Source organism: Danio rerio, chromosome 23, assembly GCF_052040795.2.
Source record: "Danio rerio strain M-AB ecotype USA chromosome 23, GRCz13ab, whole genome shotgun sequence".
NCBI lineage: Eukaryota > Metazoa > Chordata > Actinopteri > Cypriniformes > Danionidae > Danio > Danio rerio.
Genome location: NC_141043.1, coordinates 28,207,344 through 28,230,460, shown reverse-complemented (window position 1 = coordinate 28,230,460; position 23,117 = coordinate 28,207,344). Strand labels below are relative to the sequence as shown.

The window sequence follows — 23,117 nt, the reverse complement described above, 5'->3', positions numbered from 1 at the left end:
CTCAACTGCCGCGGACTCGATTAATTCTAAATGTTTTTGTTACTTGAAGTTATGATAAAGAATAGAGCAATAAGCTGGTGGACAAACTTCAGGGCTCATCAAATAGATTATCAATATGCTCCTGCCACTGGGCTCACACATACAGTATACTGTACACTCACTGCTGGCTTCAATACTTATGAGTCATGATGGGCATTCCCATTTCCCATATGCACAGCACTCAGACCAATCACTGCAGACTAGTATCACACAAAGGATTGGCTAGGAAAAATGAACCGCTGAACAAATCATAAGGGAGTCTTTGGGACAATAAGATAAATTACAGTGCTTAGCACAACTGAGTCCACCCCATTTTGAAAATGAATATTTTGGATCCATTTCTCAGTGAATGTGGACAATGTATTTTGGTGCATTTTAAACAAAAAGTTTTATTAAACAGATACATTTATTAAATTAATATTTTAGTCTACATATATCTAGAAATTGATAGATAATACAATTTAATTTAAGCTAAATATTGACAAAAAAAATTATATCCTACAAAATTTTAACTAAAATGTTCCTTTTTTTGCTTCTCTTGATTTTAAATTTGTGTTTGTGTTGTGTATTTAGAGTTTTATCAATTCATTTAAGTAGAGGCTTAAACCTAGGAACAGTTTTGCATACTTAACTCTCAAAAAAACAAAACATTGCTGAACTAGCTTAGGCTTGTCATGGCATCTAAAAACATCTAAATCTAAATAAGTCATTCAGATAAAAGTAAATGTAAAGTAACAGGTGTATTGAACTTGTCTCACTTCTCTCTGAGTTTGTGCAGTTCTTTCCTTAAGTCTTCATCCTCCACCTCGCTCTCATCATCACTGCTGCCCAGGGGTGAGTGCGCGTGGCTCTTGGATGGGTGGCTGGGTGCTGTCGTTCTCCTCTCGTCTTTCGTTTTCCTCCTCTCTCGCTCCAGGTCAGGTGACACAGGGGAGCTGTCGGTCAAATGCTCCTCTCGATGTTCAGGTTGAGTGACTGAGAAACGCCCAACTCTCATCATTTGGCTTGGTGGAGCTTCCTGCGTTGGAAGGGTCTCTGCAGACTGGGATACTGGAATCACCTGAGAAAAGAGCAGGAAGTTATTGATATTTCAAGCAGTTTAAATTATTTGTGTTAACTGTGATGACAGTGATGTATATTTAAAAATAAAGACAATAACCCAAAACTCATGGTGTAACCTTTTAGTAATATGGGAATGGTTGTGTTCATGAGATATGCATATAGACAACATCATAAAGAGCCATTCACACAGAACAAGTTTTTCCATTCAAATGGATGCGCGTGATCACTAAGCTTGCATGTCATGAGTCCTGTTTATAAACACCACGTCAAGTTCAACAGTTAAAAAAAAAACTTCAACTTTACACGCAGCACCATTCATTAATGTCAGTTTCAGGGCAGTGGGCCATTCAGAAAGACTCATGTCTGTGATATAATTATGTTTATGTATAGATTTTGGCCTGATGATTAAGTATAGTGATGAAAATTTATGAAGACACAGACTTGACCATACTACATTATTTCCCAAAATTCCCATTTGGCGAAATAATATAAATACATTTTACACTTAAAGTGTGTCCTTTCTTTTGCATTTTATTGTTACAATAGATCTTAGTCTTCTTGTGTTATTTGATGGGTAGAAATAAATCAAAAGAAAAAAATTGTATCATGAATCGGTAACAAGCAGACACTTTCCCAGGAGAACTAGAACTAATCTCTAACTGTGCTTTACAGAGTAAATAGTTTTGTGTCAATTCTTACAGTTCCTACTGTTTGACCAGCAATTGGCTGAGCTACTGCAAAATGACATAAAAGTACCTGGAAACGGCCTCTGCGTGAGCAGGGTTGGTCATCTGTAGATGCCTCCTTCATCCCCTGGCTAAAGTTGCCATCTTATCAGAAGGAATAAAGAAACAGACGCAAAGACAAGGGAACAGAACAACAATAGTAAAATGAAATGGGAACATACAGACATATTTGGTATATATATATATATATATATATATATATATATATATATATATATATATATATATATATATATATATATATATATATATATATATATATATATATATATATATATATATATATTAAAAGAAAAACACAAATAAGCACACAAACAAGACAAACCACAAGAGACATCACAAACAAACAAGGAAATTGCATTAATAACTACAGCACACAAGATATCTTTGACTAACAAGCATTCATGCATGCTCACGTGGTGAGATTATAGAGTCAACAAGGCAAAATACACCATCACTGGCAGTCGGTGGGCATGAATATGAATATGATGATCATCTTAAACGTCATGCAGCGTGTAATGGGGAATGGGTGTGGGGAAGGGTGGCAGGGAGCAGCTTGAATAAACATGGACAAATTCTGCAGTACAACTTCTAAAAAAGTGCAGAGTAATAAACACATGTAACGTGCCCCCATCCATCCACACTCACACAATTACATTTATCTGTAATAACACTGAGCTGCAGTGATACCAGCCAGCATGTCTGAATCATCTACATATACTGTGTCCGGAGGATACATACAGAAACACTGTATCATTCCAGTCTAGTTCTAGGTTCTAGTTGATGCTGGTCCTAAGGTGCTTTTCATGATGCAATTATACACATACACACATATGAGTGTTGCACATCTGCCAATTGAACTGCTGAAAACTACTGCTCTATTGTTTTGGACTAATAATATAATGTGTTCAGGCTATGTTGGGAATGGCATACTACCATATTACTCATGCTATGCATGTTCAGTATACTGCATACCATATGCATATGCAGTGTTTATGGGAAATATACACAACTTGCAACCACACAATGTGCATTATACAACCAGAGAACACTAATAGGAATAATGCATTGTATAATATTTATAATACCAAGTTAGAGATGCTCACATTAACCAAATAACCGTTACCAAAAGGATGCATTTTTAAGTAATGGTATCAGTTAACCGGTAAAAAAATAATTTTTATTTTATTTTGTATTTTTAAAATTTTGCTGCATAAATGGGCAACACATGTTTGTTATCTCGTTGGGCGGTAACATGTGCAACCACAGACGTATTTGTAAAAGAAGCAAAATGACAGGAGCAAAAAGAAGAATATTGGTGGCCACAGTTTGACACAGACGAGTTGATGCCAAACCAGCGCAGATGGTGATAGTCTGTCTCCTAAACCTCCATCTATTTGTACAAGTGGAGAAAAAAGCCGCAAACTGTCTGAAATGTCCACTAATTTGCAAACAAGTCAGAGTGTCAGGATTTTCTCTCCATCAGAGCGTGCTCTGCACCACTCAAACACAAATTATATAGTTTTGATGATTAAGTGTAAAACCAACAAACCAACATGTTTTCAATTTGGAAAATTACAGTTATTATTAGTTCTTATAAAATATCTGTTTTTAAAATAGCCTCCATAGCTTAATCTACGAATCAAACAAATCCAATGATTTATTCAATTTTTGCATGATAACTCTGCACTAAACTGAGACTCTTATTATAGCTATTCATTCATTCATTCATTCATTCATTTATTTTCTTGTCGGCTTAGTTCCTTTATTAATCCGGGGTCGCCACAGCGGAATGAACTGCCAACTTATCCAGCAAGTTTTTACGCAGCGGATGCCCTTCCAGCCGCAACACATCTCTGGGAAATATTGTAGCTATATAAACTATAATATATATATGCAAGTTAAAGCAACACGGTATGTAAAAAACAAAACTATTATATGCTATAGTTGCCTATACTTAAAAAAAGTCAACATACAGTATGCACCTTGTTATTTGTCTCCCACGCGCAGCACACACATGAACCGCGAGTGAGACGGAAGAAATAAAAGCACAGAAGCTCTAAGGTAAAATAAGATACTCAAGTTATAATCTTTAAAATAACGACTTCTATAAAAACGCTGACAGAGGTTTGTAATATAAGAATTACAGCGGAACATTAATTAAATGCATGTTTTCTGTGGAAAATAAAAAAACAGTCTATGCCGGTACTTAAAAAAAGAATTGAGTCAGTGTTCTCATTTTGTAATCTAAATTTGTCATTTAAGTGAAAATATCTAAGGCAGGGCTATTTATTTATTTTTTTCGGTTTTTATGCTGTTGGAAACACTGCATGTTTTGTAGGCTATGCTGTTGTTGACATGTTAAAATATTTTATGTGTCAGACACAAAATAGACGCGTCAATAAATTTTTTATTAAATAATCATTTTATATTAATCTGACCAGTCAACGGTTAATATTCATTTAACCAGTGGCGTTTGTCGGTTGAGAAAATTAACTGAAATGAGCATCCCTATACCAAGTTGTACTGTATACTAGTCAAGATACCTATACAGTGCACAGAGTGCAAAGCTTCAGCTTTATGCAATAAAGCTAAATAAAATCTGCTCATTTAAAAAAGCCAAAATTACAATTTTGGCCATGCACACACTACAGCTACAGCGTTGTCACTCTTGTAAATTTCTGAACTGTGTGTGCACAGAAAAGAATTGACCTTTAAAAGGCAAACTAGCAATCAAAATATGCTGCAGCATATACTGTATGTGGCCTTTATTTTATTAAGATATCACTTAATGTACACTTTCATTTAAGTCTAAGGTCAGTAAGTTTTTTTCCTTCTCACAAAAGGCTCTTATGCTCACCAGGACTGCAATTATTTGACCAGAAATAGAGTAATAGATTGAAATATTATTATAATATAAATCAGCTTTTCTAAAAATGCATTAGAAGTCTTTAATGCATCCTTAGAGTATTAATTTCCTTAAACTCTTACTGACTACAAACCTTTGGCTGTGCAACAAGTACCAAGACTGTGGTTTGAAATGCTTATCAGTGCATACTGTGTACCATTTTTTACACTAAACTATTTCCACACCCTTTTAAACAAAACTGTATACACAGCAGTATGCTAGTATTCCATTCCAAACACCGACATGCAAAAAAAGGAAAACAAAACCTTTCAAAAGTCTACCCAGGTAGGAAAGAACAGGATATAATCTAAAGCTGTTGGAGAAATGAACTCAGATTCATATATGTGACCACGGACCTCAAATACAGTCATGAATGTTACATTTTTATTATGTTAAAGATTTTAGATATTGTTAGTATAGGGCAAGATTTGGCAGAGATACGATTGTTTGAAAATCTGAAATGTGAGGATTCAAAATTATAATGATGAGACAATCACATTTAAATTTGTCTTAAGTTCTTAGTAACGTACATTACTCATCAAAAATTAAGTTTTGATATATGTACAGAAAAATATTCATGGAAAATAATATTCATTATTATTCTAACAAGAAAAATCAGCAATTTTATGCAATACAACATGCAATGTATTTGTGTCAACTGCCAAAAATATACCTGTGCAACATACTGTAAGATTTAGTGATTTTGTGGTCCAGGGTTACATATCAGACTCAAAAATTTTGATTCATATACTCATATGAATATAAAAATATAGCTTTGATTTGCTGGATATTAAACTTGCTAAAGCTTCAGTAAATTAGTTTATAAACATAACTGTCATTTAGGTCAGATTAATCTCTTAAAAGAAAAGTTTGCAGCTGTTATTTTGACATTATAATGGATAGGAATTGAACTGAATTTAATTGGACATGATTGAACAACATATTGCGGCATTTAGGTTTTACTAAACAAAATGAACAGGTGCAAACTTCAGAGTCCAGCCCATGTAGTTTTTAAACAAGTGTGCCATTTTAGCCATTTCAGGTGCTGTGGGTGAGTGAGGCGGGTGCAGGATGGTGAGGGGTGCAGGCACCGCAATAACAGCACTGCATACGGTGAGACTGGAGACTCAGATCCAGGGTCATCCCTCTTAGATTCTCTCCCTTTTCTACCCTCGTCTGTTCTTACCCCTGGGTAACCCATGCAGACAAAAACAAAAAGGAATCTACAACATAAATGTTAATGTAAAGCAGGAGCAATTCCACAACAAAAAAACTAAAGCAAGAAAAATGTAATCGCTAGGTGATGTAATGACTTCATTACAGACTAAGCACACAGCAACAACCACCATCAAAAACTATTAGGATTAATAACTAATTATTAATTCTAACAGTATGTTTTAGCAATTAAGAAATCCCTATCTAGCAAGGTAAGGGGTCAGCTATATTACTTTTAATCTAAACATTTATTTTCTGTGCCCACCCACACCCCTCACTCGCTCTCTCTTGCGCGCTTCCTGCGAACACTACCTTGCTGGACTCTGGGCTTCTTGAACAAGCTGGCGGAGTGGCGCAGTTTGCATGCCCAGCTTTTGAATTTGCGAGTCCAGGATTTCTTGCTAACAGGATTTCTGATACTAGGACATGTCAGGTTTAGGCCAAAATATCCACCTCCTTCATTGTGCTGCTGCTGTCCAGGCCACAGTGGGACGGGCGGCTGAGAAGAGGAAGGCAACAGAACATCTCCAGGGGTGCAGCTGTCAGAGAGGGAAGGGGGAGCCTGGACATAGCACGTGAACAAGGGGAGAGAAACAAATGTAAGCAGAATAATATGAAAAATAATAAAAACATTAAATTTTAACTTGAAATTTTGTTACCAATTTCAAGATTTGTGTACATAATAGTGATGTGATGGAATGAGTAAAAAAAATTTTTTATTATATTTCGCTTTGACTGCAAACTTTATTGTCAAGATTAAATTTATTTAGATTTCTCATATTTTAAAATTTTATTTTAACATTTTTTAATTTCTTTTTTTATGGTTGTGGTCTATGCATAATTTATTTGCCTTTTATATTTTCTTAATGATACAAAAAAGAGCAGTTAAGAGACAATTATTAAAAAGGCTTTATGTTAAATTAAACCTTTTTTTCTTTTATCATATGAAGGTAGTTTATTATTTTTGCGAAAGAATAAAGGACGACAAAAGATTAACCTGATTTTGGCCCTGTTTACACCTAAAATTAAGATAGGCAATCTGACCACATGAGTACAAACAGCAAAGTGCAAATGGGTTCTGAAATGTCTTAAAGGTGCTGTATGTAAGTTTTTGACTTTTCTAAAGCATAAAAATATCATTATATTTTGCAAATTTTTAAGAAACATGTCAAGTGAACATTCTTGTTTATCTGAAAAACAATGCTGAAGTCAGTTATTCTGCTTTGAAAATGTGTTTTCTGTGCCGGCATGCTGTCTTGTTTTTATTTTTTTTAAGCTGCCCAATGCCAGTTTACTCGATTATAATTCAGCAACCCAGGTTGCCTTGTTGGAAAACAGCATATTTCATTTATTCAGTCAGGAAGACTCTCAAAGCGTGCGTCCGTGACAAATGTCACGTAAAATGGCATTTAAACTCAATTAGCATTTAACACTAAATTAAGCACATGAGGTGTACCTGAGGTGATCAGTTTATCTTGTTGTTCACCTTTGAGAAGATGCCCTTTTATATATATATATATATATATATATATATATATATATATATATATATATATATATATATATATATATATATATATATATATATATACACACACATATATGTATATATATATATATATATATATATATACACATATATGTATATATATATATATATATATATATATATACACATATATGTATATATATATATATATATATATATATATATATATAAATATATATATATATATATATATATATATATATATATATGTATGTATGTATATTAATTTGAGGTGTTGAAACTCATTAAACTCATTAAAAACTCATTTTAATATGTAAAATATTCTTTCTATCGTGTGCTGTTACTTTAATGTTAAACACGATATATTTCAGACTTTAGCCTCTATAGTCAATCTGGCAACCTGTGCTTGCGTTTGTTTTGATCCAGGAATGTGATACTTAGTTCAACCACTGGGTCTCAAACTTACATACTGCCCCTTTAAGTTTGTAATTTTTCAACCAACTGCAGACATTTATAAAAAAGGCAATTTACTAAGTTTCTTAGTCAGTGTATATGCTTATGAGATTGAAAGGGTTTGAACAACCACTAAAGACCACCTCCTTACTGCCAACTGACCTGATCCTTTACTATTATGAGACTTATTGATAAAGCCCACTGGCCAGACAGAATTTGAAATCTTAAGTTTGGTATGAAGGTAAAAAAAAAAAAAAAGAGTTAAATTCTCATTTAATCAATTCTATTACAATTTCAACATTACACAGACCCAAAGTTTTCTGAATAGTTTTGTGGTTATCAGACAAGTGACAAAAGTGGCTGCTTTACCTATTGCTTTGACTTTCTGATCTAATCAAGCTTCATATGTAATTAGAAGGAGCTCATTTCATAATTGTGGAACATGCTCAGATATACTGTACAAACAGCCTCACCTCAAATAAATAAAAGAGGTAGAAAGTTGACGAATGCTAAGAGAAAACATGAATGTGTCTCCCTTGTCTACTTGTAATCCAAACAACCAAAAAGCATCTTAGAACCAGTTGTATACAGGGACTATGTAAGACACACACACCCTTACTTACGCTTACTGATGATTGAATAGTAACTTTTGGGGATCCAGGCTCCTGTGGATGGGAAAGAAGAGAGCATGGAGGGGATGTAGAGGAGGCAGGCTGTTGTTGTACCGCAGGTGGGATAGTCGTCGTCTCCTCGCCTGCTTTCTCTCGCTCTCCATCCGGGGAGGTGGAGGAAGAGCGAGGGGTGGTGGAGGAGGTTGTGGAAGAGGTGGAGTGAGGGGAGGTGTCCGAGGAGGTGGCAGGAGGTAGGGAGAATGCGTAGGGGACTTCTGAAGACTCATCAACTGCGGTAGAGGCTGTGGCAGATCCTGAAGTGGAGCAGGCTGGAGCAGTTCCTCCTGTGGAGGCACTGCCCACAGCTGCTCCACTGCCGCCGTGCTCCTGATAGAGCAGAGTCCTCAATTTCTCATCCAAAGTCTTGATTCGGTTATCCACAAACTCAATTTTGGGAGGGCCTTCACTGTCCGACTCTGCTACTGAAGAAGGCTGTGCTGGAGAAGGAGTGAATGTGTGGGAGAGGGCAGGAAGAGCTGTTTCAGAGAGAGGGAGGGGTGGAAGAGAGGTGTCTAAAGAGGGATGCGGAAGTGCAGAGTGGCTGCCGGTGTCCTCACCCGTAGACAGCTCAGACTCTGACTGCTGGAAAGACACTTGCTTCTGCACTGCGGTTTTTGCCACTGGCATCATATCATGTGGGAGCTGTTTATATAATGTCTGGGTTTGCTCAATTGGAGCCTGCTGGGGGATCACAGACTGCAATGGAGCTTGAACCTGCTGAGGATCCTGGGTCTGGAAGCCATGCTGTGGATGCATGTTCAGTATCATTGGAGCTGATTTGGTTTCTTGAGATAAAAACTGTTCTGCCATGTGCTGCTGGATCTGCTCTGCACTGGATGTTTGCTGTAAGAATGTGGTCTGTTGCATTGGTTGCTGTTGCGATTCTACTGGTACTTGCTGGAGAGGGACCTGCTGAACTTGGGCAGCTGAAAGACCTTCATGCAAAGGAACCATCTCTTTAGGCACTGCCTGTGGTAGCGATTTTGATTCTGGTTTAGGTAGCTGTGGAGCGTCCTGCAGAAGTGGCTGAGGGGTAATCTGCGGTTGCTGAACTTGTTCAGTTGTGATCAATGTTGATTGAAGTGTCTGGCTTTGTTGAGGTATATCTGGCATCTGTGAGGGTGCCATCTGGGTTTGAACAATTAAGTGCTGAGATGGGTCAGCATGGGTCAACAGTGACGTTGGAGGAGTCACATAAGGCTGTTGACCCTCACCTTTAACAGCAGATTCTCCTTGGTCCACATTAGAGCCTGTGAGGGCCATGGCTGCAGGAAAAGGAGTGGCAGAAGTGCTGGAGGCCATGACAGGGACTGGACCTGCGGTCAGCATAGTAGAGGAGACTTTCTCTACTGCTGGCAAGGCAGCAGGTGTTAAATCTTTTTGAGCAGCCATGGCTGAGGCTGACATGGATGCAGGAGCGGATACAGTAGAGACTGGAGGAGAGGATGCAGATAGTGAAGAACTTGGGGAAGATGCTATTCCAGCAAAAGACTCGGAGCGCTGCGGGCTCTCATGATCTGATAATACATTAAACAGAATTTAAATTATTCTTTAGTTGTCATGCGAGTTAACATTAGTCTCATTAATAATCATATCTTTATTGCAATTTAATATTATTGTCAAAAACATTCTGAAGTTGAAATATAAGTTAGGTAACTTCTACTGGAAATTTCACTGCAGGCCAAAAGTTAAGGGTGTCAATGAGTTTTCTACCTTTCTCGGTTTCTATGGACTTGGGAACTCTGTTCTCCCCCACTGGAGGGGGAGTCGAAGCTCCCTGGTTGGAGTGCGAATCACGGTGACGAATAGTCTGGTTAATGAAGAACCGCCAGCGACCTACTGGAGAAGACTGAGGGGCTGAATCCACTTTGGAAATGTAAAAAAAAAAAACAGTGAACAGTAAATGTATCAACTGTAACAAAGGTGTACATTTTTAATTTTGAAAAGCCTTGGTTAATATTTTTTATTTATTGTAATCAATATTAAAAGAAACCCATGCAATGCTGAAAAAACAATGCTATTTTGAGCTTAAATTTGTTTTATGATTTAATATGAGAGAAATGCTAATGCGAGATTGTTACACTCACTTGTTGCACTGGATGGGGTGCTCACTTGGAGCTGCTCCAGGGATCCAGTCTGTGACAAAAAAATTTAAATAATAAAAAGAACAACATATGCTACTATATAAAATTAATCATTGTTTGAAGTCCCTATTTTTATTTTTAAGCAATTTTGTCATTTAAAAAAAAAACTGCAAAACACTATTCACTAAAGACATTTTATTTCAAACAAATGCAGTTCTAAACAATCCCGTAAGCTGCATAATGGTTTCCACAAAAACGACATAGCATATTTGTTTTTAACTCTGAATAAGAGATTAGCACATTAGAATAATCAGAAATTAGCATATTGGAATATTGAGACGGATATCTGAAATATAGTAGGAATAAATTTCAAATAAAAATACATTACAAAAAACAAATGGAGAATTTTTTCAACAATAGCAACACACAACATTGAATGACAAACCTGCGACTGAGTACTTAATATTGCTTGAGCTTTCTTCACTATAGATCTCAGCTCCTCAACAAATTTTTCTTTTTCAGGCTCAAGGACGAAGTCCTCCTCCACCTACACAAAACATATTGTGAAGAAATCTACTGATGAAGACACACTCCGAATGAAAAAGCCACAGGTCAGGATCAGCTATTACAGATTTTCTTAGCATGCCATTTCACAAGAAGCAAATGAATCACTGTAGCAGCTAAAAAAATATATTACCATGTAATCTGCAATGTCTTCAGGTGCATCTCCCTCAGTGTCAAACTTGAACGTGACCATCTTGTTGCTGTGAGTCTCCAACTGGCATTCTACCATGTTGTCTCCTGTGCATGAGACCTATAACATATAAACATAAGTGCTTGTTGTATATATTTTTTAATTAAAAGAGAAGAGCAGAAAATATTGCAAATATTATGATTTCCTTACCTGCAACATGCAGAGTTGGAAGTGAGTTTTTTCAGTCTTCTGACAGGATGATCTCCTCTGACATTTTGCCTTATCTAGTTTTCCACTAGGCCACACCAACTGGCCCTCATCTCCATTGGTAGGAGCAGAGCTGGATTTTATGACATTTTATTAATAGTTTGAAAACATTGTTCAATGTTTAATATGCTGTCACAACTAGACAAAAGCACTTACCATAATAAAGATCCCCTGTTGGCAGAGTGAATTAGGCTTTCCTAATAAGTGAAAGAAAAGACAAACAAACAGGAACCACCACATAACAACATAAAAACAAAAAGAAAAACAAAGAACCAAGCATCAGTAACGTAATGATGTTTGCAAATAATAATCAAATAATACAAAAAAGTTTCATAAGTAAAATGACCAGCAAAGTATTACACAATACTTTGTGTGAAAATAGATAAAAAATGTAAAGTTTAAAGTTTTTTTAGGAGACAAAACTGTAAGTTTGATTTTCGTAAGTTTAACTTTTTGTAGGTGTTGTGATTTTAGTGTTATGTTCTAGGTATTACAACTCAGTTTAAAATAGACTGATATTGTTATGCCTACAAAACCTTAAATATTGATTACTTATAAAATACTTATATAAATATATACTAAATTTTATTTATACTAATATATACTAAATGTAATATATACTCGTATACTAAATATATATATATATTAAAAGAAAAACACAATATATATACAATATATACAATATATATATATATATATATATATATATATATATATATATATACACACACACACACACACACACACACACACACACACACACACACACACACACACACACACACACACACACACACACACACACACACACACACACACACACAATAAACACTGCCATACTCACTACACAAAAATTCTCACTGTTATAGTGAATGGAAAGGTTATAATGTGTGACAATAAGGTATAATGTATGGTAATCTAATTTACAGTGGTTTTGTACCTGAGCAATGCCCAGCAATGCAGCGTCACTTTCTGCCAGCATGGCGGTTGTCAGCACAGAGCCGTTTGAGTCATGGGACTGGGTAGTATTGACAGTAGGAGTGGAAGCAGGGATCAAATCAGCAGGCCTTGCCTGTGTTAGCTGTGCGTCTGCTGGGACAGGAATTTCTGAAACTGGGACAACTGGTTGTTGGGCTGGGAGAGTGGAAGAGGGCTGTATGGAAGTATGAGATGGACTTGTGGGAATCTGTGATGGCATAAAGGCAGCCTGGGTGTAATGAGGATGCTCAAATGCTCCAGTGGGCTCTATGTGAGTCTGTGCCTGTGAGTTTGAGAGCACTTGTGACTGCATGCTAGACTGTGTTTGAGTGTGAAGAGTTAATTTCTGCTGGGGGGAAGCTGACACCACCTGACTGTAGAGAGGTACTGTACTAGCTTGGGACTGAGGTACCTGACTGGGTGCAGTGTGTAATGGGAGCACATGCTGGAGCACTGGTTGAGGCTGACAAGTTTGTTGGTGGATATCTTGTGGTATAACAGCATTTGGGGGCAGAAGCTGCTGCTGATGGTGGAGGGGTTGTTGTTGCACATGGTGGGCTTGAGGCAAATGCTGCTCATACTGTTGGGTAGCCTGAGGCTGCACTAAAGGCAGGGGCTGCAAGACTGCCTGCATCGAGGCCAAACTGACTGGTTGTTGCTGAGCTTGAATTACTTGTTGGGTTTGGACCTGCATTTGTGATTGGTTTGTCTGCTGTAAATAGCACTGTGTTGAGGAAGAAGCCACTGGATTGATCGTAGGTGCAAGTGACACCGGAGATAGCACCGCTTGCTGATATTGCTGCAGAGGCGGCTGTTGTTGTTGTTGCTGCTTCACAGGTTGAGTGAGGTCTAACTGAACAGACTGGATCGTTTGAGAAGCAACAGGTGCTTGAGCATACTGTGTGGGCACAAGTGTAGAAGCAGTTGGGACTGTAGCTTGTACAAAAGATGCAGGTGCAGATGACCCTACTGCAACTTGACACTGGAGAGAAGCTGCAGCTTGAGGGGGTACCAGTTGAGGTTGAGGTGGAAGGGTTTGCCCTTGTGAGACCATCTGTGTTGAAGTTGGAACAAAAGAATGAATGGGTTGTGGTGTAGGAACTTGTGTTGGGGATGTGATTTGTTGGGTTGATTGTGGAATTTGCAATTGGCCTGTCTGAATTTGACCTCCCATTGACTGCTGTGCGGGATGACTTTGACTCTGCATTGCAATCTGGTTATAAATTGTTGGTTCACCTTGACTCTGGAGTTGTACTTGTGCTGTAGGTTGAGCTGACATCTGAGGTGGCACCTGTTGCTGCAAAAGTACTGGGGCTTGAACTTGGGTAGGTATTTGAGTGCTGACTATTTTAGGTGCTGCTTGAAGCAGGGTTGGGATTTGCAAGTCTACCAGAGAAGGTCTGTGTGTTGCTTGGGGAAGAATGGCTTGTTGCTGAGTCAAGACCTGTGTCTGGTCAGTTTGTTGTTGAGCAAGATGAGGCTGCGGTTGTAGAGACATCATTTGTTGAGATTGCTGCACTTGACTAATCTGCTGGACCATTTCTGGAGACTGTGCTTTCACCAGGGTTGCTTGTTGCTGCCCACTATGATCCACCAGAGCTGCATGTTGCTCCAAATGTTGTTGTTGCAATAGAACTTGCTGTCGTTGTTTCTCAGCTTGTAGAGCTTGTTGTCGCTGTAATTCCATCTGCTGTTGTTTCATCAGTAGATGCTGCTGCATCTGTTGCTGCTCGGTCTGTTGTTGAAATATTTGCTGCTGCAATTGTTGATCAGTTGAGTTCTGAAGTTGTGGTTGTTGCTGTAAAACAGCCTCGATCTGCTGAGGCTGCTGTTGGCGTATTAAATTTTGCTGCTGATCGATGTGTTGCTGCTGTTGCTGTTGCAGCTGTAGCAGTACTTTTTGCTCTAACTGTTGCTGCTGCTGAACGAGAGCTTGCTGCTGCTGCTGCTGCAAAAGAGCTTGCTGTTGCTCCAGCTGCTGCTGTTTAAACAAAGCCTGCTGCTGCTGCTCCAGCTGTTGTTGATGTAGAAGAGCTTGTTGCTGCTTTAACTGAAGTTGCTGCTGTTGTTGCAGTAAAGCTTGCTGCTCCAACTGTTGCTGCTGGAGAAGAGCCTGTTGTTGTTCACGCTGTTGCTGCTGCAGTAATACTTGTTGCTGCTCCAGCTGCTGTTGCTGAAACAAAGTCTGTTGCTGCTGTCTTTGCTGTTCTGCCTGTTGCTGTAAAATGGCTTTTTGCTGCTGCTCTATTTGCTTTTGTTGCTTTAATGCATGCTGCTGTTGCTCTATCTGTTGCTTTACTGCCAAGTTTTGCTGTTGCTGCATAAGAATTTGTTGTTGTTCCACTTTTTGCTGTTGTGGTGGCTGAATATAAACTTGCTGTTGATGTTGCTCCATTTGGTTTTGTAAAGCAGCCTTCTGATGTTGCTCAATTTGTTGCCTAATCAGAAGCTGCTGCTGTTGTTGCTCTATCAATTGTAATGGCTGCTGAATTGCTTGCAGCACCGGTACTTGTTGTATCACAGTCTTTATCACGTTTTGGTCTTGTGGATCTGCTATTTGTGGCACATACACTTGCTGTTGTTGAGTCTGGTGTTGATACTGATCAACTGAGGGTTGCTGTATTGATGTCTGATGCTGCTGAACTTGAGGCTGTATCCCAACTTGTTGTTGGGGTTTGCTTTGAGGTTGCTGTATAAACACCTGCTGTTGCAGCTCACTTTGCTGTGGGTTGGTCATTGTTGGCGGTGCTTGCTGTGGTAATGGGATATATGGCTGTTGAGATGCACTGGAATGTGGGGCCTGCTCCTGCAGAACCACCTGGGGTTGTTCTGCATGCTGTGACTGTTGTAACAAAACTTTAATTTGCTGAACCTGGTCAGTTTGCTGTGGCAACAAGACTGTCTGATGCTGCTGCATTACATTTGCCTGCTGTTGTGGTGTTGGTTGCTGGATGTTAGGTTGCAGCGTTCTGGGCAATTCAGGCATCACTTGCTGTTGATTTTGAACAACAGTTTGCAGGGGCAAAACATCCATGGGTTGAAGAGGAGGAATACTAGTTTGGGTCTGTATGGGTGGCATGATGTTGCCTGCTGGTGCTATTGGTTCTCCAGTCGGAATAGAGGACGTAAGGACAGCCATGGGTGCCTGGGGCGATACTGGGGGCATGTATGTCTGTGACTGTATTAGGGAACTGTGGGGAGTGGAGGCATCAGTAGGCCGGGAGTGTAACATTTGTGAGGATGCAACATCTGCTGAGTAAGGTGGAAGGGGCTGGTAGGAGCAACATTAATTTGGGAGGAGTTAACAGGCCAGATCAAGTAGTGGGGTAGCATGTAGTGGTGGGAGGGAGAAAACAGAGAGCAGGAATAAGCATTAGTGCATTGATTAATCATCCAAAGGAAAAAAGACATTTTGGAAAGCAAAAGATTCTGCTTGTGCAATTATTGGGTAACACTAGACAGTGTTTAAACTATGATCAAAATGTTTGTTTCTTTAGTAATCATATGTTAAATCTTAACAGAGGCTGTATTCCAAAAATGAAGGGCAATATTGATGGTGTTCAGGTCAGTCCAATACACCACAAAAGCTTTTCCCCTATAGGTCTATTTTACCATTAATGCAATTTTGCAGCTCAAAACCTTTAAATAACAGCAATGCATTCCTACTGGCAAATTCGAGCCCTGCAATGCAGCAAAAGTTTTTTAAATGACCGCAATACTTTGGTCATGTCAATTCAGAAATACCATTTGTGAAAAGTTGCCATATCTGAACAAAATACTATGTGAAAACAGCAGAGTAGTACATGCCAATAAGTATAAAATAAAGGGGGTTAGGTGAACATCTAATGACACTTTACTGTCCCATGAAGAAAATTAATCACTGGAAGTGAAGTATCACATACGCTTATGTCACACAGCAGCCATTTTAAAACCCAAAAGCGAGGCTGCGGTGGAAAGAAACACGGAAGTATAGGATCAGCACTGTAAACATTTCAACAGCATGCAGTGGACAAACCACCACCTGTTGCGGCGATTTCAAAATGCATAAATGGTGTAAACATCACTTTAATATCATTCAGTTCAGTTTAATTTAAACAATTAATGCATATTAGGCATCAAACAACATTACAATCTCTTTAAGGATAATACGCTTAAGTGTCCTCCTAAGTTTCAGTTCATGGCACCAGGTAAACAACGCGGTGACGCTTTCCTGCTTCAGCCTATGTAACCCGGTGAGCCATAAACAATGCAGTTCACTGTAGCACATCCTCGTGTTGTCTGTAATAGTGTTGTCCCGGTACTAAACTTTTAAAAACGTCTATTTCCTGCTAACATTTAAGCGCCATTGAGCGTGTTCATAAACAGCGCTGATTTGCCATAGTGTTCACCAGTGCTCAACAGAAATGACTGTGATTGGCTGTGAAGGTCATAAGTATACCGCTCTTCACAGATTGCAAACACAGATAGACGGACATTGGAGTGTTTTAAAGCCATGAAGATCAGTCAATTTATCAGGATCTCAAGTCTGTGTTTGCACTTGGTGAACATCGGTGAAGTGAGGTGAACTGATGACCTTCATGGTCAATAACAGTCATTTCTGTTGAGCACATGAACACCATAGAAAATCAGCGCTGTTTAAGAACGTCATCAACAGTGCTTAAATGTTAATGGGAAATGGACGTTTTTTTTGTTTTTTTTTTACATTTCAGAATCGAAATTTTGTATCGTGACAAGTCTAATATAGTGAAAGTATCAGTTCATTAACTTGTTTGATAAATGGTATCTAAAACGTGTGTTCAGAAAAGAAAATGTCAGCTAACTAGTGCTATTTCCCTTAACTTAGTTGAAAATGAGGTCCAATATCCCTTTATATTTTCACTATTTATTCAGAACGGACTTTCGGGTCACTTGGATGGCAGTGAAATTATAAATTTGTGTCACTTTCTCTTCGCTCATAAGATATACAGCCAGGTACACAAATTCCTCTGTGACTCAGGCGATACTTCCGGGTTTCTTCCTACCACAGGCTCGATTTCGCTGTTTAAAATGATGGCCGCGTGAAATCAGTCTATTGGACAATAGTAGGTCATGTATTAACAATATGATAGATGTAGCATGCCCAGATTTAATTTCAGAGACTGAAACAAAAATTCTTCTTGTACTTGACCTGAACCATATTTTTTGATTCAATTTGCTTTGAATTTGCTTTTAATGTGAATAGGCCTTAACCTATTGCTTTAGGAAATTAATTTCTATCTGTCAACTTGTAAAGTTTGTACCTTTTCCAGCTCAAATACTGTTGCTGCTCTGCATACATTATTGTGTATTTTTTTTCCTTTTGCTTCATCGTGTTCTGGCATATATCTGCTGTAGCATCATATAAAAAACATGAATAATAAATGTAGCAATTTAACTTAATTTCAGCTTGGTTTGAAGTGAAGAAAATGTGTTCACTTTAAATAACAGGCTATAGTTCAGTTTATAAATCAACTCAATATTACAGTGAAATTCAGCAAAAAATGTGTTCTCTGGACACAACATTAAAAATGTAGGTCAGTGAACATCACGCAACTCGGCACATGACGACCTAAATCAAAGTCACAGAACACAGAATACACAGAGGCAGAGGTTTCTGAGAGGAAATGCATTTCAGTAATAGTGTGTCATGTCTATATATTGTCTCTGGAAATAAATAGACATGGCACAAAGTTATTGTAACTTTATATTCTGACACATGGACATGATCATGAGGAGTGAAATATCAGTCCCTCAACAAATTCCATTAAAATAACATTAGAGACTGAGTGAACCAAGTCTACCAAGATTTGTTTAGTCATAATTTATTGTGTCCAGTGCAAAAAGAGTGAAATCGAGAAAAGGGAAAAGCTGGACACAAGGGAGACAATCACCTGAGAATATTGTTGAGGCACAATTAATGGGACCTGTGAAGCCATAGTGACTGGTTGAATGAAAGTCTGAGCCCCACCACCACTTTGGCCAATGGAAATGCCAGATATCCCACCATTCTGGCCAACCGGCACATTTGGAACCCCTCCGCTCTGACCAATTGGGAGCAGTTGAGGGTGAGACGCTCCCTAAATAAAGGAAACAATTCTTATCTGTCCAAAGTGTACATTTACACAACAATGACTTTTTTTGTGTTGCACATCAAAGGTTTCAAATGAGCAAGAATGGTGGTATCTCAGCAGCTTGAGATGTCCAGTGTGGCACAGGAAACAAAGTTTGCAGGCATGCAACGTATATGGAAGTAGCAGGACTTACAGATGTGCCAGTGGGGTAGCTGGTTTGAGCATGAGCACAAGGATTCCCTGAATCGGGAGCTGAAAAGGCTTGGCTCTGTCCAGGGACAGCAGCAAGACTCTCACTCTCTGAATAGGGAAAAGCGGAACAAAAAATAAGATTTATACCCCAATTTGGGTCAAATATAAGTTAAATGTAATCAGTAGTTCATATTAAAGAAATAGTTCCTCCAAAATAAACATTCTGCCATATTTTACTCAAATTTGACTTTTTCAAAACAGGTTTGTGTTTATTCTTTTGGGGCTAGTTCCACCAACAGTGGGCAAGCTAAAACATAGCCTAGTTGTGACTTAAAGGGAGTCAAAGGTACATCTTACACACTTCTAAATAATTTTGTGTTGCACCACTCAACTTAGTTTAAATGCAGCAATATGCTCAAACTAAATATTTACAGCAGCCTCTTCCCATGTATAATGGTAAAAAAGAGGTGATAGCAAGATTAGTTTACACTAAAAAGCACACAATTAAAATGAAGAATGATGTCCCTCTACTCACAGCCTTATTTTTCTCCTAAATATCAAATTTTTTCGGTGTGTGAAAGAAGAATTAGATTTTCTTTCAAGGAGTGTTTTGGGTTAATTGTATCAATAAATGAAAATGAGAATTTCTTCATGAATGAGTTTTCCCCCTCATTTCCCCAAATTTTTAAGAATGTTGGAAAGCAGTAACCATTAAGACAAATAGCAGGACAAACAAATACTAGTTAGTTACCGGTTTCCCAGATTTTTCTAAATATTTCATAACAAAAAACTCAACCTGGTTTGGAAGGAGTCAAGATTGAGTAAATGATGACAAAACTTGGGCCAGTTCATATTTAAGTGAACTATCACTTTCAGATTGTGATTCTCTTTGAATTGTGCACCTGTGAGGCCTGATGCAGTGCCTTGTTGTTGGACATGTTGGTCAACTTCTGGCAGCTCCTCTGCCTCTCCTTGACCCCCGGCAGCTGCAGCGGCACCTGTGCCCTGTGAGGAGGTGGTGCAAGAAGGATGAACATAAGGAATGGAGGTGGTAAGGACAGAAGAATCACGGCGTTCATCCAGACTTTGTTGTTGTTGCTGCTGCTGCTGTTGGAGGAGCCGCCGTTCACGAGACTTCTTAATTAGAGTCACCCTGTCTCTGATGGACTTCCCCACTACCTTAGCGTCGCTTTCATGGAAAAAGCCAGATTTTACCTTTAAAAAAAAAAATAGAATAGAAAAAACAAAAGGGTGAATGAGATCACTATAAATAGCACATGCTATAGTTTCCATTATTTCTGATATCTGACATGTATAATACACTCTTTGTCCTCTCCTGCATTTCTCACCATCTCTAGAGCAACTTCTTCAGCACTATCGTTCTCCAGGTCATAGCTGAACTCGATGGCCTCATTGTCCTTGTGCTTGCCTTTGAGTTTCTTTGGCTCTTCAACCCAGATGCGCAGGGCCAGGCAGTCTTTGCAGCCTGTATCTTCCTCTGCAAGCTCCACACGAACACCGGTGTCCTCTGCGAAGAAGGCATGATTTAGGAGGTCCTTCACTGAGAGCCTGAGGGTGAAAACAGAGAAGGTAGATGATCATTTCACATTCTCGCTTCACTTACAGAAGAACTTTCACGAGGTACGTGCTTACCGCTCTAATCGGTTTTGGCGAATGCAGCCCTCAATGATTTCTTTTACCTCAGGGTCATTTACTTTGTCAAAACTGGCAGGCTTGATGCCCTGCACAAAAACAAAACAGATGTGTTCATCCCCATGTGATTCACACCTGGATGCTATGCGAGTACTGAAGTACATATAAAACTAGTGCATGAGCTAAGAATAAAACAGAACAGTGAATTAACGAAGAATAAATTGTGAAGTGCTGTTTATTTGCACATGCTAAAACATTATAGCGGTGTCGTCTAAAAAGCACATGATAACAACATGCATCATGATATATGTTGATCAGCACATTTAAGTGAATTCACCCTATGATTATCTAAATATCAAGAGTCATAACAACTTACACTTGTGACTTTGCGGTAGATCTGTGCAGCATTTTGGCATTCTGAATAGGGGTACTCTGAGGTAGCCATTTCTAGCATGCACATGCCAAAGGCATAGACATCCACTGACTCGTCATAGTGCTCCTCATACATCTCTGGAGCCATGAACTCTGGAGTTCCTGAAAAATTAATACAACATTAATTGGAAATTGTCTCTTTTTTGCATCCGTGTGTCAGGTTTTCCATCTTTAGCATCTGTTGCTATGATACAAACAAAAATCTGGTAAACTATTAATTTAATTTTTCCTTGACAACAGCCAATGATCAAGTAGTCATGAAAACTCAGAATAATCTTGGCGTTTCAAGCCTATAAATGTGCCTTCTTCATATAAGGCTTGTTTTAAAATTTTAAAACTAAATCCTCTCATTTAACTGCAAACCACAAGTAGATAATCTCTGAAGCAATCAAGATGCTCTTGAACAAAGTGTGTCTCTTTCTCTGATCTCAGAATTATTGAAATTCACATGAAGAATTTCAGCCACAGCAAGCAGACATGATCATCTATGCAGCGCCCTGGCGCTTTGAACTTGCTAATTACAATAGCCTTTGCAGCAACCTCCATCTTAGTGAGACAAGAAATAACTGAATCCGCAAGCTACTGCTGTTAGCTTTCAGGTTTACCATGGTAAAAAGAACAATGCTTTAAATAGATATGCTGCTTCCTTATTTGGCTTTGTTCTAATGTGAATATCTGGCGTGCTAACTTTCCTCTCAGCAAATATATATGTTTAAAAAAAAAATAAATCAATAGGCATTGATGTTTTTATGCGTGCACATATTGCTGTCAATAATGTGTGGCAGCGAGCGGTGCCCTTTATTGAGCTGCAGTCTGGCATTATGAGTTAAGAGAGTTAAAGAGACAGCAAGCAAAAAGAGATCTGTTCTTGGATCCTTGACAGACACCATAATTACAGCCACTAGTGTGGAAGACCTGCACCCCGTTCAAAACACAACGCCTTACCAAATGACTATAAAGAGGCCAATCACATATCCAGCTTAAACCATACACAAGAAATGTAATCAAGAGCGCACACCTATGACACTCTTGGCAAACGATGTCCGCATGAGGGTGGCAAGACCCAGGTCCCCAATTTTTACTGATCCTGTTGGGCCTGTGATGAAGATGTTATCACACTTGAGGTCACGGTGAACAATGGGTGGCGTACGAGTGTGTAGGAACTGGAGACCCTTTAGAATCTGCCGGCACCAGCTGCGCAAAACCTTGGGCTTCATCACCTTAAAGCGCTTAAGATACCTGAAGCAGAGAAAAAAAATATTAAGCAACATTTCTGAATGTTAAAACTGTATGATTCCGGACAGCAACAGGCTGAATGAACCAAAAATAACAACAAATTTGAGTATAAAAGCAAGAGCTGACAAGTTGACCATGATAGTTAAAAGTATATTTTGATGGAGTACATGCATCAATATTTTTATTTATAACAACTTTGTAGGAAAAGAATAAAAGCATAAACAAAGTTTGTGCCTTTAACTGTGTTTAAGCTAACATGCAAGCATACTTTACAATATTTCTTTTATTGATAATATATACAGTTGAAGTCAGAATTATTAGCCCTCTTTGAATTATTTTTTTTCTTTTTTTTAAAAAAATATTTCCCAAATGATGTTTAACATAGAAAGGAAATGTTCACAGTATGTATGATAATATTTTTTTTTTCTGGAGAAAGACTTTAATTGTTTTATTTCAACTAGAATAAAAGCAGTTTTTAATTTTTGGTGAACCATTTTGACGTCAAAATAATTAGCCCCATTGAGCAATTTTTTCCCGATTTTTTTGCCTAATTACCCTAACCTGCCTAGTTAACCTAATTAACCTAGTTAAGCCTTTAAATGTCACTTTAAGCTGTATAGAAGTGTCTTGAAAAATATCTAGTCAAATATTATTTACTGTCATCACCGCAAAGATAAAATAAATCAGTTATTAGAGATGAATTATTAAAACCATTATGTTTAGAAATGTGTTGAAAAAATCTTCTCTCCGTAAAACAGAAATAGGGAAAAAAATTAAACAGAGGTGCTAATAATTCTGACTTAAACTATATATATATATATATATATATATATATATATATATATATATATATATATATATATATATATATATATATATATTCACATT

The 23,117-nt window shown here is 38.1% G+C and overlaps 1 protein-coding gene across 5 annotated transcripts in view; it reads right to left on the bottom strand.

Moving 5' to 3' along the window:
- The window catches only part of wnk3 (WNK lysine deficient protein kinase 3), a 77,153-nt gene that overhangs the window by 6,051 nt on the left and 47,985 nt on the right, over positions 1–23,117 (bottom strand). For 2 of the 5 annotated variants that reach the window (XR_015523599.1, XM_087307143.1), the window contains exons 4-21: positions 22,012–22,232; positions 20,938–21,095; positions 20,562–20,650; positions 20,258–20,477; positions 19,811–20,123; positions 18,910–19,016; positions 18,537–18,722; positions 12,590–15,898; positions 11,806–11,846; positions 11,593–11,722; positions 11,386–11,502; positions 11,134–11,235; positions 10,692–10,740; positions 10,318–10,470; positions 8,557–10,121; positions 6,283–6,532; positions 1,858–1,931; positions 798–1,099 (exon numbers count right to left, since the gene is read on the bottom strand). Coding sequence is in view for 4 of the 5 variants with exons in the window: in XM_087307143.1 (XP_087163269.1) it covers positions 798–1,099; positions 1,858–1,931; positions 6,283–6,532; positions 8,557–10,121; positions 10,318–10,470; positions 10,692–10,740; positions 11,134–11,235; positions 11,386–11,502; positions 11,593–11,722; positions 11,806–11,846; positions 12,590–15,898; positions 18,537–18,722; positions 18,910–19,016; positions 19,811–20,123; positions 20,258–20,477; positions 20,562–20,650; positions 20,938–21,095; positions 22,012–22,232 (7,386 nt within the window). In the remaining variant the exon portion in view is untranslated. The remainder of the gene's footprint in view (positions 1–797; positions 1,100–1,857; positions 1,932–6,282; positions 6,533–8,556; positions 10,122–10,317; positions 10,471–10,691; positions 10,741–11,133; positions 11,236–11,385; positions 11,503–11,592; positions 11,723–11,805; positions 11,847–12,589; positions 15,899–18,536; positions 18,723–18,909; positions 19,017–19,810; positions 20,124–20,257; positions 20,478–20,561; positions 20,651–20,937; positions 21,096–22,011; positions 22,233–23,117) is intronic. The other 3 variants (XM_087307144.1, XM_087307145.1, XM_087307146.1) reach the window with 3 other exon arrangements.